The sequence below is a fragment of the Lampetra fluviatilis genome, unplaced genomic scaffold, assembly GCF_964198595.1.
Source record: "Lampetra fluviatilis unplaced genomic scaffold, kcLamFluv1.1 SCAFFOLD_865, whole genome shotgun sequence".
NCBI lineage: Eukaryota > Metazoa > Chordata > Hyperoartia > Petromyzontiformes > Petromyzontidae > Lampetra > Lampetra fluviatilis.
In genome coordinates, this window is record NW_027620623.1 from 23,937 (window position 1) to 41,103 (window position 17,167).

Sequence of the window (17,167 nt, forward strand, 5' to 3'; positions counted from 1 at the left end):
CATAGAGACCCACACTCACAGAGACCCACACTCACAGAGACCCACACTCACAGAGACCCACACCCACAGAGACCCATACTCATAGAGACCCATACTCACATAGACACCCACACTCACAGAAACCCACACTCACAGAGACCCACACTCATAGAGACCCACACTCATAGAGACCCACTCACATAGACACCCACACTCACAGAAACCCACACTCACAGAGACCCACACTCATAGAGACCCACACTCATAGAGACCCATACTCATAGAGACCCACACCCACAGAGACCCACACTCATAGAGACCCACACTCATAGAGACCCACACTCACAGAGACCCATACTCATAGAGACCCACACCCACAGAGACCCACACTCACATAGACACCCACACTCACAGAGACCCATACTCATAGAGACCCACACTCATAGAGACCCATACTCACAGAGACCCACACCCACAGAGACCCACACTCATAGAGACCCATACTCACATAGACACCCACACTCATAGAGACCCACACTCACAGAGACCCACACTCATAGAGACCCATACTCATAGAGACCCACACTCATAGAGACCCATACTCACAGAGACCCATACTCATAGAGACCCACACTCACAGAGACCCACACTCACAGAGACGCACACTCATAGAGACCCACACTCACAGAGACCCACACTCACAGAGACCCACACTCATAAAGACCCACACTCACAGAGACCCACACTCATAGAGACCCATACTCACAGAGACCCATACTCACAGAGACCCACACTCACAGAGACCCATACTCACAGAGACCCACACTCATAGAGACCCATACTCATAGAGACCCACACTCACAGAGACCCACACTCACAGAGACCCATACTCACAGAGACCCACACTCACAGAGACCCACACTCATAGAGACCCATACTCACAGAGACCCACACTCACAGAGACCCACACTCACAGAGACCCATACTCACAGAGACCCACACTCACAGAGACCCACACTCACAGAGACCCATACTCACAGAGACCCACACTCACAGAGACCAACACTCACAGAGACCCATACTCACAGAGACCCACACTCACAGAGACCCATACTCATAGAGACCCACACTCACAGAGACCCACACTCACAGAGACCCACACTCATAGAGACCCACAATCACAGAGACCCACACTCACAGAGACCCACACTCACAGAGACCCATACTCACAGAGACCCACACTCACAGAGACCCACACTCACAGAGACCCACACTCACAAAGACCCATACTCATAGAGACCCACACTCACAGAGACCCACACTCACAGAGACCCACACTCATAGAGACCCACACTCACAGAGACCCATACTCACAGAGACCCACACTCACAGAGACCCACACTCACAGAGACCCATACTCACAGAGACCCACACTCACAGAGACCCATACTCATAGAGACCCACACTCACAGAGACCCACACTCACAGAGACCCACACTCACAGAGACCCACACTCATAGAGACCCATACTCACAGAGACCCACACTCACAGAGACCCACACTCACAGAGACCCATACTCACAGAGACCCATACTCACAGAGACCCACACTCACAGAGACCCACACTCACAGAGACCCACACTCACAGAGACCCATACTCATAGAGACCCATACTCACAGAGACCCACACTCACAGAGACCCACACTCATAGAGACCCATACTCACAGAGACCCACACTCATAGAGACCCATACTCAGAGAGACCCATACTCACAGAGACCCATACTCACAGAGACCCACACTCATAGAGACCCACACTCACAGAGACCCACACTCATAGAGACCCACACTCACAGAGACCCACACTCATAGAGACCCACACTCACAGAGACCCACACTCACAGAGACCCACACTCACAGAGACCCACACTCACAGAGACCCATACTCACAGAGACCCATACTCACAGAGACCCACACCCCCATAGACCCACACTCACAGAGACCCACACTCACAGAGACCCATACTCACAGAGACCCACACTCACAGAGACCCATACTCACGGAGACCCATACTCATAGAGACCCATACTCATAGAGACCCACACTCACAGAGACCCACACTCACAGAGACCCACACTCACAGAGACCCACACTCACAGAGACCCATACTCACAGAGACCCATACTCACAGAGACCCACACTCACAGAGACCCATACTCACAGAGACCCACACTCACAGAGACCCACACTCACAGAGACCCACACTCACAGAGACCCACACTCACAGAGACCCATACTCACAGAGACCCACACTCACAGAGACCCATACTCACAGAGACCCACACTCACAGAGACCCACACTCACAGAGACCCACACTCACAAAGACCCACACTCATAGAGACCCACACTCACAGAGACCCACACTCACAGAGACCCACAATCACAGAGACCCACACTCACAGAGACCCATACTCACAGAGACCCACACTCACAGAGACCCACACTCACAGAGACCCACACTCACAGAGACCCACACTCATAGAGACCCACACTCACAGAGACCCACATTCACAGAGACCCACACTCACAGAGACCCACACTCACAGAGACCCACACTCACAGAGACCCACACTCACAAAGACCCACACTCACAGATACCCACACTCATAGAGACCCATACTCACAGAGACCCACACTCACAGAGACCCACACTCACAGAGACCCATACTCACAGAGACCCACACTCATAGAGACCCACACTCACAGAGACCCACACTCACAGAGACCCATACTCATAGAGACCCATACTCATAGAGACCCACACTCATAGAGACCCATACTCACAGAGACCCACACTCATAGAGACTCACACTCACAGAGACCCACACTCACAGAGACCCATACTCATAGAGACCCATACTCACAGAGACCCATACTCATAGAGACCCACACTCACAGAGACCCACACTCACAGAGACCCACACTCATAGAGACCCATACTCACAGAGACCCACACTCATAGAGACCCACACTCACAGAGACCCACACTCACAGAGACCCACACTCATAGAGACCCATACTCATAGAAACCCATACTCATAGAGACCCACACTCACAGAGACCCATACTCATAGAGACCCATACTCATAGAGACCCATACTCATAGAGACCCATACTCACAGAGACCCACACTCACAGAGACCCATACTCATAGAGACCCACACTCACAGAGACCCACACTCACAGAGACCCATACTCATAGAGACCCACACTCACAGAGACCCATACTCACAGAGACCCACACTCACAGAGACCCACACTCACAGAGACCCACACTCATAGAGACCCATACTCACAGAGACCCACACTCACAGAGACCCATACCCACAGAGACCCACACTCACAGAGACCCACACTCATAGAGACCCATACTCACAGAGACCCATACTCATAGAGACCCACACTCACAGAGACCCACACTCACAGAGACCCACACTCATAGAGACCCATACTCACAGAGACCCACACTCACAGAGACCCAAACTCACAGAGACCCACACTCACAAAGACCCATACTCACAGAGACCCACACTCACAGAGACCCACACTCACAGAGACCCACACTCACAGAGACCCACACTCACAGAGACCCACACTCATAGAGACCCATACTCATAGAGACCCATACTCACAGAGACCCACACTCACAGAGACCCACACTCACAGAGACCCATACTCACAGAGACCCATACTCACATAGACACCCATACTCACAGAGACCCATACTCACAGAGACCCACACTCACAGAGACCCACACTCACAGAGACCCATACTCACAGAGACCCATACTAAAACGCAACTATGCTCATTGTTACCAGGGTTTAAGCTCCCACTCAGCTGCTGTGTGGATATTTTTCAGAGAAGCTACTTGGCCCGATATCATCATCATCATCGCCGCCACCACCGCCGTGGGAATTCACAGCGGCAGCCAAATTCTCTGCAAATAACGCGTGGAGACGCGTCGATTCTAAAAGTGGAAGTGGGGAACAGAATACCGGAGGACCAGCAGCGGCCATCACGGGCAGAGAGAGAGAGACTCCGGGATCGAACCCACGACCTCCCGCACAACAGGCGAGGTAGTCAACATCTCCAGGGAGAGAGAGACGCAGACTCCGGTTGTACGGCAGCCTCCAGGCAACTACAGGGGTCCGGGATCGAACCCACGACCTCCCGCGTACCAGGCGAGGTAGTCAACATCTCCACGGAGAGAGACGCAGACTCCAGATATATGGCAGCCAAGCATCGTCAAGGTCCAGGATCAATCCCCCGAATTCCTGTATACCAGGCGAGGTAGTCAACATCTCCACGGAGAGAGACGCAGACACCACATATATGGCAGCCAAGCAATGTCAGGGGTCCAGGATCGAACCCACGACCCCCGGCTTACCAGGCGAGGCAGTCAACATCTCCAGGGAGAGAGAGACGCAGACTCCGCATTTATGGCAGCCAAGCATTGTCAAGGTCCAGGATCAAACCCCCGAATTCCTGTACACCAGGCGAGGTAGTCAACATCTCCAGGGAGAGAGATACGCAGACTCCAGATATATGGCAGCCAAGCATTGTCACGGGTCCGGGATCGAACCCACGACCTCCTGCGTACCAGGCGAGGCAGTCAACATCTCCAGAGAGAGAGCGACTCCGGTTGTACGACAGCCGCCAGGCATCGTCACGGGTCCGGGATCGAACCCTCGAACTCTGTATACCAGGCGAGGTAGTCAACATCTCCAGGGAGAGAGAGACGCAGACTCCACATATACAGCAGCCAGTCATCGCCAGGGTCCGGGATCGAACCCCCGAACTCCTGTATACCAGGCGAGGTAGTCAATATCTCCACGGAGAGAGAGAGACGCAGACTCCGACAAAATACAGCAGCCAGGTGTCGTCACGGGTCCGGGATCGAACCCACGGCCTCCTGCGTACCAGGCGAGGTAGTCAACATCTCTCCCGATCCATCACAGCGTGGCCAAAGTGTACGGGACGGGAGGGCACGTCCCTCTGTAGCACCACCAAAACCCATCCGCCACCGTTTGCCACCGCTGCCACCAATAACCGTGGTGGTGGTGGCAAAGGTCGCAAACAGGTTTTGATTCCTTACCCGTACCCGGCCTCTCTGCAGGCCTCACATCTCGTGCTAGGCCTCTGTAGGCCCCACGTCTCATCCTAGGCCTCTCCCTAGGCCCCCTGTCCCATCCTAGGCCTCTCCGTAGGCCCCACGTCTCATCCTAGGCCTCTCTGTAGGCCTCAAGTCTCATCCTAGGCCTCTGTAGGCCCCATGTCTCATCCTAGGCCTCTGTAGACCTCACGTCTCATCCTAGGCCTCTGTAGGCCCCATGTCTCATCCTAGGCCTCTGTAGACCTCACGTCTCATCCTAGGCCTCACATCTCGTGTTAGGCCTCTCCCTAGCCCCCCATGTCCCCCTGCCGTGGGTTACCCAAGCGGGTTTCATTCATCCTGTCCACCGTTTCGGGAAGGCCGGCCTCCTGCAGGCCCCGCTGCAGGCTCTCGTAGGCCTCATGTCTCATCCTAGGCCTCTCTGTAGGCCTCATCTCTCATCCTAGGCCTCACATCTCGTGCTAGGCCTCTCCCTAGGCACCAAGTCTCATCCTAGGCCTCTCCGTAGGCCTCAAGTCTCATCCTAGGTCTCACATCTCATCCTAGGCCTCTCCCTAGACCCTCATGTCCCCCTGCGTTACCCAAGCGGGTGTCGTTCGTCCTGTCCACCGTCTCGGGCAGGCCGGCCTCCTGCAAGCCTCTCTGCAGGCTCTCGTAGGCCCCACGTCTCATCCTAGGCCTCTCCCTAGGCCTCACGTCTCATCCTAGGCCTCATATCTCGTGCTAGGCCTCTCCCTAGGCCCCATGTCTCATCCTAGGCCTCTCCCTAGGCCCCACGTCTCATCCTAGGCTTCTTCCTAAGCCTCACATCTCATCCTAGGCCTCTCTGTAGGCCTCAAGTCTCATCCTAGGCCTCTCACTAGGCCTCATGTCTCATCCTAGGCCTCTCCCTAGGCCTCACGTCTCATCCTAGGCCTCTCACTAGGCCTCATGTCTCATCCTAGGCCTCTCTGTAGGCCTCAAGTCTCATCCTAGGCCTCTCACTAGGCCTCATGTCTCATCCTAGGCCTCTCTGTAGGCCTCAAGTCTCATCCTAGGCCTCTCTGTAGGCCTCAAGTCTCATCCTAGGCCTCTCCCTAGCCCCCCCTGCGTCTCCCGTGTCCCCTGCCGTGCGTTACCCAAGCGGGTCTCGTTCGTCCTGTCCACCGTTTCGGGTAGGCCGGCCTCCTGCAGGCCTCTCTGCAGGCTCTCGTAGGCCCGCAGGAGGCGCGTGTCGCCAGGGCCCGTCTCCTTGGGGCCATGCAGGCTCGGCGGAAGGCTCCAGTAGGCCGGGGCCAGGCTCAGCGGGGGCGGCTGGTCGCACTTGTCCACACGGCAGCCGTGCGCAGACAGCTGAGGGCAGAATAAGCGGGCAGTACAATTGGTACACACATAGTACACTTACACAGTACACTCACACAGTACACTCGGTAAACACACACAGTACACTCACACAGTACACACACACACAGTACACGTACACAGTACACTCAGTACACACACAGTACACACACAGTACACACAGTACACACACAGTACACTTAGTACACACACACAGTACACACAGTACACACACAGTACACTTAGTACACTCACACAGTACACACTCAGTACACTTACACAGTACACTTAGTACACACACAGTACACACACAGTACACACACAGTACACACACAGTACACTTAGTACACACACAGTACACACACACACACACACAGCACACTCACTCAGTACACTTAGTACACACACAGTACACACAGTACACACACAGTACACACACAGTACACTTAGTACACACACAGTACACACAGTACACACACACAGTACACACAGTACACACACACTTACACACACAGTACACTTACACAGTACACACACAGTACACACATTCACACAGTACACACACAGTACACACACACAGTACACTCAGTACACTCACACAGTACACACAGTACACACTCAGTACACACACAGTACACACACACAGTACACTCAGTACACACACAGTACACACACAGTACACACACACAGTACACTTAGTACACACACAGTACACACACAGTACACACACACAGTACACTCAGTACACACACAGTACACACACAGTACACACACAGTACACACACAGTTCACACACACAGTACACACAGTACACTCACAGTACACTCAGTACACACACAGTACACTCAGTACACACACTCACACAGTACACTCAGTACACACACACAGTACACACCGTACACTCAGTACACACACACGCACAGTACACACACTCACACAGTACACACTCAGTACGCACACACTTACACAGTACACTCAGTACACAGACAGTACACACACAGTACACTCACACTTACACAGTACACTCACACACTCAGTATACACACAGTACACACACAGTTCACACACAGTACACTCACACTTACACAGTACACTCACACACTCAGTATACACACAGTACACACACAGTACACACTCAGTACACTCACACTTACACAGTACACTCACACACTCAGTATACACACAGTACACACACAGTACACACTCAGTACACTCACACTTACACAGTACACTCACACACTCAGTATACACACAGTACACACTCAGTACACACACAGTACACTCACACTTACACAGTACACTCACACACTCAGTATACACACAGTACACACTCAGTACACACACAGTACACTCACACTTACACAGTACACTCACACACTCAGTACACACACAGTACACACACAGTACACTCACACTTACACAGTACACTCACACACTCAGTATACACACAGTACACACACAGTTCACACACAGTACACTCACACTTACACAGTACACTCACACACTCAGTATACACACAGTACACACACAGTACACTCACACTTACACAGTACACTCACACACTCAGTATACACACAGTACACACACAGTACACACACAGTACACTCACACTTACACAGTACACTCACACACTCAGTATACACACAGTACACACTCAGTACACACACAGTACACTCACACTTACACAGTACACTCACACACTCAGTATACACACAGTACACACTCAGTACACACACAGTACACTCACACTTACACAGTACACTCACACACTCAGTATACACACAGTACACACTCAGTACACACACAGTACACTCACACTTACACAGTACACTCACACACTCAGTATACACACAGTACACACACAGTACACACACAGTACACTCACACTTACACAGTACACTCACACACTCAGCATACACACAGTACACACTCAGTACACACAGTACACACACACTTACACAGTACACTCACAGTACACACACAGTACACACACACAGTACACTTGTCCACACGGCAGCCATGCACAGACAGCTGAGGGCAGTACACGCGATACACACTCAGTACACACACACAGTACACTTAGTACACACACAGTACACACACACAGTACACTTAGTACACACACAGTACACACACAGTACACACACGGTACACACACACAGTACACTTAGTACACACACAGTACACACACAGTACACACACACAGTACACTCAGTACACACACAGTACACACACAGTACACACACAGTACACACACAGTACACACACACAGTACACTCAGTACACACACAGTACACACACAGTACACACACACAGTACACTCAGTACACACACAGTACACACACAGTACACACACACAGTACACTTAGTACACACACAGTACACACACAGTACACACACACAGTACACTCAGTACACACACAGTACACACACAGTACACACACAGTACACACACACAGTACACTCGGTACACACACACAGTACACTTACACAGTACACTCAGTACACACACAGTACACGTACACAGTACACTCAGTACACACACAGTACACACACAGTACACTCAGTACACTCACACAGTACACACAGTACACACTCAGTACACACACAGTACACACACAGTACACTCAGTACACTCACACAGTACACACAGTACACACACAGTACACTCACTCAGTACACACACAGTATACTTACACAGTACACTCAGTACACACACTGTACACTTACTCAGTACACACGCAGTACACTTAGTACACTCGGTACACACACTCAGTACACACAGTACACACATTCACACAGTACACACACAGTACACACACACAGTACACTCAGTACACACACAGTACACACACAGTACACACACACTTACATACACACACAGTACACTCACAGTACACTCAGTACACACACAGTACACTCAGTACACACACTCACACAGTACACTCAGTACACACACACAGTACACACAGTACACACACAGTACACTCAGTCCACACACACGCACAGTACACACACTCACACAGTACACACTCAGTACACACACACTTACACAGTACACTCAGTACACACACAGTACACACACAGTACACTCACACTTACACAGTACACTCACACACTCAGTATACACACAGTACACACACAGTACACACACAGTACACTCACACTTACACAGTACACTCACACACTCAGTATACACACAGTACACACACAGTACACTCACACTTACACAGTACACTCACACACTCAGTACACACACAGTACACACACAGTACACTCACACTTACACAGTACACTCACACACTCAGTATACACACAGTACACACACAGTTCACACACAGTACACTCACACTTACACAGTACACTCACACACTCAGTATACACACAGTACACACACAGTACACACACAGTACACTCACACTTACACAGTACACTCACACACTCAGCATACACACAGTACACACACAGTACACACACAGTACACTCACACTTACACAGTACACTCACACACTCAGTATACACACAGTACACACACAGTACACACACAGTACACTCACACTTACACAGTACACTCACACACTCAGCATACACACAGTACACACACAGTACACACACAGTACACTCACACTTACACAGTACACTCACACTTACACAGTACACTCACACACTCAGTACACACACAGTACACACACAGTACACACACAGTACACTCACACTTACACAGTACACTCACACTTACACAGTACACTCACACACTCAGTACACACACAGTACACACACAGTACACACACAGTACACTCACACTTACACAGTACACTCACACACTCAGTATACACACAGTACACACTCAGTACACACACAGTACACTCACACTTACACAGTACACTCACACACTCAGTATACACACAGTACACACTCAGTACACACACAGTACACTCACACTTACACAGTACACTCACACACTCAGCATACACACAGTACACACACAGTACACACACAGTACACTCACACTTACACAGTACACTCACACACTCAGTATACACACAGTACACACACAGTACACACACAGTACACTCACACTTACACAGTACACTCACACACTCAGTATACACACAGTACACACTCAGTACACTCACACTTACACAGTACACTCACACACTCAGCATACACACAGTACACACACAGTACACACACAGTACACTCACACTTACACAGTACACTCACACACTCAGTACACACACAGTACACACACAGTACACTCACACTTACACAGTACACTCACACACTCAGCATACACACAGTACACACTCAGTACACACACAGTACACTCACACTTACACAGTACACTCACACACTCAGTATACACACAGTACACACTCAGTACACACACAGTACACTCACACTTACACAGTACACTCACACACTCAGTATACACACAGTACACACTCAGTACACACACAGTACACTCACACACTCAGTATACACACAGTACACACACAGTACACACACAGTACACTCACACTTACACAGTACACTCACACACTCAGTATACACACAGTACACACACAGTACACACACAGTACACTCACACTTACACAGTACACTCACACACTCAGTATACACACAGTACACACACAGTACACACACAGTACACTCACACTTACACAGTACACTCACACACTCAGTATACACACAGTACACACACAGTACACACACAGTACACTCACACTTACACAGTACACTCACACACTCAGTATACACACAGTACACACACAGTACACACACAGTACACTCACACTTACACAGTACACTCACACACTCAGTATACACACAGTACACACACAGTACACACACAGTACACTCACACTTACACAGTACACTCACACACTCAGTATACACACAGTACACACACAGTACACTCACACAGTACACTCAGTACACACACAGTACACACACAGTACACACTCAGTACCCTCACACTTACACAGTACACTCACACACTCAGTATACACACAGTACACACACAGTACACTCACACAGTACACTCACACAGTACACTTAGTACACACACAGTACACACACACAGTACACTCACACAGTACACTTAGTACACACACAGTACACACACAGTACACACACAGTACACACTCAGTACACACACAGTACACACACACAGTACACTCAGTACACACTCAGTACACACACAGTACACACACAGTACACACTCAGTACACCCACGGTACACACACACAGTACACTTAGTACACACACAGTACACACACAGTACACACACAGTACACACTCAGTACACCCACGGTACACACACACAGTACACTCAGTACACACTCAGTACACACACAGTACACTTACACAGTACACACACAGTACACACACAGTACACACTCAGTACACACACAGTACACACACAGTACACTTAGTACACACACAGTACACACACAGTACACACACAGTACACACAGTAAACTCAGTACACACACAGTTCACACACTCACTCAGTACACACACAGTACACTCAGTACACACACAGTATACACACAGTACACACACACAGTACACTCAGTACACTAACACAGTACACACTCAGTACACACAATATACACACAGTACACACAGAACACACAGTATACACAGTACACACTCAGTACACACAGTACACACACTCAGTAACACTCAGTACACACACAGTACACACACAGTACACTCAGTACACACACAGTACACACAGTATACACACAGTACACACACAGTACACACACAATACACACACACTCAGTACACACACAGTACACACACAGTACACTCAGTACACACACAGTACACACAGTACACACACAGTACACACACAGTACACACACACAGTACACACACACTTACACACAATACACACACAGTACACTCAGTACACACACAGTACACTCAGTACACACACAGTACACACAGTACACACAGTACACACACAGTACACACACACTTACACACAATACACACACAGTACACTCAGTACACACACAGTACACACACACTTACACACACAATACACACACAGTACACTCAGTACACACACAGTACACACACACTTACACAGTACACACACAGTACACACACAGTATACACATACAGTACACTCGGTACACACACTCACAGTACACTCTCAGTACACACTTACACTTTACACACACACAGTACACACACAGTACACACACAGTACACTCAGTACACACAAAGTACACACACAGTACACTCAGTACACTCACAGTACACACTCAGTACACACACACAGTACACTCAGTACACTCACAGTACACACACAGTACACACACACAGTTCACTCAGTACACACACAGTACACACACAGTACACACTCACACAGTACACACACAGTACACTCAGTACACACACAGTACACACACAGTACACACACACAGTACACTCAGTACACACACAGTACACACACAGTACACTAAGTACACACACAGTACACACACAGTACACACACACTTACACAGTATACACTCAGTACACACACTCACACAGTACACACACACAGTACACAGAGTACACACACAGTACACAGTACACTCATTACACACACAGTACACACACAGTACGCATGCAGTACACTCAGTATTCAAAGGAGTGAAGTTATTCAAACGATTTACACCATTGGAACCTCCTTTGCCAGTAAAAAATATGATAATTGGTTTTTTACCCTTCTATCTGGCAACAAAACTGACACCTTTTTTTACAAGGAGTCATGTTTACATAGACCACAATACCTGCGGTCATAATGCAAACAAAACACACAACTCTGATAATGTGTGTTGCACTGTCCTTGAAGTTAATTGGTCCACACCCGAGACAGCTTTCCTTAGAGCCTAGTCTCACATGGTCCTTGAAGTTGATTGGTCCACACCCGAGACAGCTTTCCTTAGAGCCTAGTCTCACATGGTCCTTGAAGTTGATTGGTCCACACCCGAGACAGCTTTCCTTAGAGCCTAGTCTCACATGGTCCTTGAAGTTGATTGGTCCACACCCGAGACAGCTTTCCTTAGAGCCTAGTCTCACATGGTCCTTGAAGTTGATTGGTCCACACCCGAGACAGCTTTCCTTAGAGCCTAGTCTCACATGGTCCTTGAAGTTGATTGGTCCACACCCGAGACAGCTTTCCTTAGAGCCTAGTCTCACATGGTCCTTGAAGTTGATTGGTCCACACCCGAGACAGCTTTCCTTAGAGCCTAGTCTCACATGGTCCTTGAAGTTGATTGGTCCACACCCGAGACAGCTTTCCTTAGAGCCTAGTCTCACATGGTCCTTGAAGTTGATTGGTCCACACCCGAGACAGCTTTCCTTAGAGCCTAGTCTCACATGGTGTTGTACCAGATGACGCCAGAAGGCGCACAACTCAAAGACAACGCACCATCAGAGTATGAGAGCACGGGGTTAAGCATTTACACCATGAGTGGGTGAGTGAGTGGCTGGGTGAGTGGGTGAGTGAGTGGGTGGGTGAGTGGGTGGGTGGGTGGGTGGGTGGGTGAGTGGGTGGGTGAGTGGGTGGGTGAGTGGGTGGGTGAGTGGCTGGGTGGGTGAGTGGGTGAGTGGCTGGGTGAGTGGGCTGGGTGAGTGGGTGGGTGAGTGAGTGGTTGAGTGGTTGGGTGGGTGAGTGGGTGAGTGGCTGGGTGAGTGGATGGGTGGGTGAGTGGGTGGGTGAGTGAGTGGGTGGGTGAGTGGGTGAGTGAGTGGCTGGGTGAGTGGGTGGGTGAGTGGGTGAGTGGGTGAGTGGGTGGGTGAGTGGGTGGGTGAGTGGGTGGGTGAGTGGCTGGGTGGGTGAGTGGGTGAGTGGCTGGGTGAGTGGCTGGGTGAGTGGGTGGGTGAGTGAGTGGTTGAGTGGTTGGGTGGGTGAGTGGGTGAGTGGCTGGGTGAGTGGATGGGTGGGTGAGTGGGTGGGTGAGTGAGTGGGTGGGTGAGTGGGTGAGTGAGTGGCTGGGTGAGTGGGTGGGTGAGTGGGTGAGTGGGTGAGTGGGTGGGTGAGTGGGTGGGTGAGTGGCTGGGTGAGTGGGTGGGTGAGTGGGTGAGTGGGTGAGTGGCTGGGTGAGTGGCTGGGTGAGTGGGTGGGTGAGTGAGTGGTTGAGTGGTTGGGTGGGTGAGTGGGTGAGTGGCTGGGTGAGTGGATGGGTGGGTGAGTGGGTGGGTGAGTGAGTGGGTGGGTGAGTGAGTGGGTGGGTGAGTGGGTGAGTGAGTGAGTGGCTGGGTGAGTGGGTGGGTGAGTGGGTGAGTGGGTGAGTGGGTGGGTGAGTGGGTGGGTGAGTGGCTGGGTGAGTGGGTGGGTGAGTGGGTGAGTGGCTGGGTGAGTGGCTGGGTGAGTGGGTGGGTGAGTGAGTGGTTGAGTGGTTGGGTGGGTGAGTGGGTGAGTGGCTGGGTGAGTGGATGGGTGGGTGAGTGGGTGGGTGAGTGAGTGGGTGGGTGAGTGGGTGAGTGAGTGGCTGGGTGAGTGGGTGGGTGAGTGGGTGGGTGAGTGGCTGGGTGAGTGAGTGGGTGAGTGGGTGGGTGGATGGGTGAGTGGGTGAGTGAGTGAGTGAGTGGGTGGGTGAGTGAGTGGGTGGGTGAGTGAGTGAGTGAGTGGGTGAGTGGTTGTGTGAGTGGGTGGGTGGGTGAGTGAGTGAGTGAGTGGGTGAGTGGGTGGGTGGGTGAGTGAGTGAGTGGGTGAGTGAGTGAGTGAGTGGGTGAGTGAGTGAGTGGGTGGGTGAGTGGGTGAGTGAGTGAGTGGGTGGGTGAGTGGTTGTGTGAGTGGGTGGGTGGGTGAGTGAGTGAGTGGGTGAGTGGGTGGGTGAGTGAGTGAGTGGGTGAGTGAGTGAGTGGGTGGGTGAATGGGTGAGTGAGTGAGTGAGTGGGTGGGTGGGTGAGTGAGTGGGTGAGTGGGTGGGTGGATGGGTGAGTGGGTGAGTGGGTGAGTGAGTGGGTGAGTGAGTGAGTGGGTGGGTGAGTGTATGAGTGAGTGAGTGGGTGAGTGGGTGGGTGGGTGAGTGAGTGAGTGGGTGAGTGGGTGGGTGAGTGGGTGGTGAGTGGCTGGGTGAGTGGCTGGGTGAGTGGGTGAGTGAGTGAGTGAGTGGGTGGGTGAGTGTATGAGTGAGTGAGTGGGTGGATGAGCGGGTGAGTGAGTGAGTGAGTGGGTGGGTGAGTGGGTGGGTGAGTGGGTGGGTGAGTGGGTGGGTGAGTGGGTGGGTGAGTGGCTGGGTGAGTGAGTGGGTGAGTGGGTGGGTGGATGGGTGAGTGGGTGAGTGAGTGAGTGAGTGAGTGAGTGGGTGAGTGAGTGAGTGAGTGGGTGGGTGAGTGGTTGTGTGAGTGGGTGGGTGGGTGAGTGAGTGAGTGGGTGAGTGGGTGGGTGAGTGAGTGAGTGGGTGAGTGAGTGAGTGGGTGAGTGGGTGAGTGAGTGAGTGAGTGGGTGGGTGAGTGAGTGGGTGAGTGGGTGGGTGGATGGGTGAGTGGGTGAGTGGGTGAGTGAGTGGGTGAGTGAGTGAGTGGGTGGGTGAGTGTATGAGTGAGTGAGTGGGTGGATGAGCGGGTGAGTGAGTGAGTGAGTCAGTGGGTGGGTGAGTGGGTGAGTGAGCGGGTGAGTGAGTGAGTGAGTGGGTGGGTGAGTGGGTGAGTGAGTGGGTGAGTGAATGGATGAGTGGATGGATGAGTGGATGGATGAGTGGATGGATGAGTGGATGGATGAGTGGATGGATGAGTGGATGGATGAGTGGATGGATGAGTGGATGGATGAGTGGATGGATGAGTGGATGGATGAGTGGATGGATGAGTGGATGGATGAGTGGATGGATGAGTGGATGGATGAGTGGATGGGTAAGTGGATGGATGAGTGGATGGATGAGTGGATGGATGAGTGGATGGATGAGTGGATGGATGAGTGGATGGGTCAATGGATGGATGAGTGGATGGATGAGTGGATGGATGAGTGGATGGATGAGTGGATGTCTAGGTGGTCTCAGTGGAGAGCTACCCACCCTCTCCCCCGCGTGTTTTAAGTGGGTCACCGCCCCCCCCCCCCTCACCCACCCCCACCACCAGCCCCACCGCTCCTCACCGGGTGAGGAGGGGCCCTGCCACTCACCATCATCTCGCGCAGTGAGTGAGTAGAGGCCAGGAGACTGCGTCTGAGACTGATGACGGGCACCCGGCACGCGCGGGGGTTTATATATGGTGGGAGGGGGGGGGTGATGGTGGGGGGGTGGTGGTGGGGGTGGTTGGGGTGGTGGTGGGGGTGGTTGGGGTGGTGGTGGGGGTGGGGGTGGTGGAGGTTGGGGTGGTTGGGGTGGTGGTGGGGGGCGGTGGTGGGGGGTGGTGGTGGGGGTGGTGGGGGGGTGTTGGGGTGGTGGGGGTGGTGGGGGGTGGTTGGGGTGGTGGTGGGGGTGGGGGTGGTGGAGGTTGGGGTGGTTGGGGTGGTGGTGGGGGGCGGTGGTGGGGGTGGTGGTGGGGGTGGTGGGGGGGTGTTGGGGTGGTGGGGGTGGTGGGGGGTGGTTGGGGTGGTGGTGGGGGTGGTGGTGGGGGTGGTGGGGGGGTGTTGGGGTGGTTGGGGTGGTGGTGGTGGTGGTGGGGGTGGTTGGGGTGGGGGTGGTGGGGTTGGGGGTGGTTGGGGTGGGGGTGGGGGGGCGTTGTGGGGGGGGGGTGGTG

General features: G+C 52.0%; 1 protein-coding gene across 1 annotated transcript in view; it reads right to left on the reverse strand.

Annotated features, from left to right (window-relative positions):
• The window catches only part of LOC144954163 (carnosine synthase 1-like), a gene marked incomplete at its 3' end in the record, with an annotated part of 34,026 nt that extends 17,383 nt beyond the window's left edge, over positions 1-16,643 (reverse strand). Inside the window, exons 1-2 of the mRNA XM_078884726.1 lie at positions 16,581-16,643; positions 6,274-6,487 (exon numbers count right to left, since the gene is read on the reverse strand). Of these exons, the coding sequence (XP_078740852.1) occupies positions 6,274-6,487; positions 16,581-16,613 (247 nt within the window). The remainder of the gene's footprint in view (positions 1-6,273; positions 6,488-16,580) is intronic.
• Between the last annotated feature and the right edge of the window lie 524 nt (positions 16,644-17,167).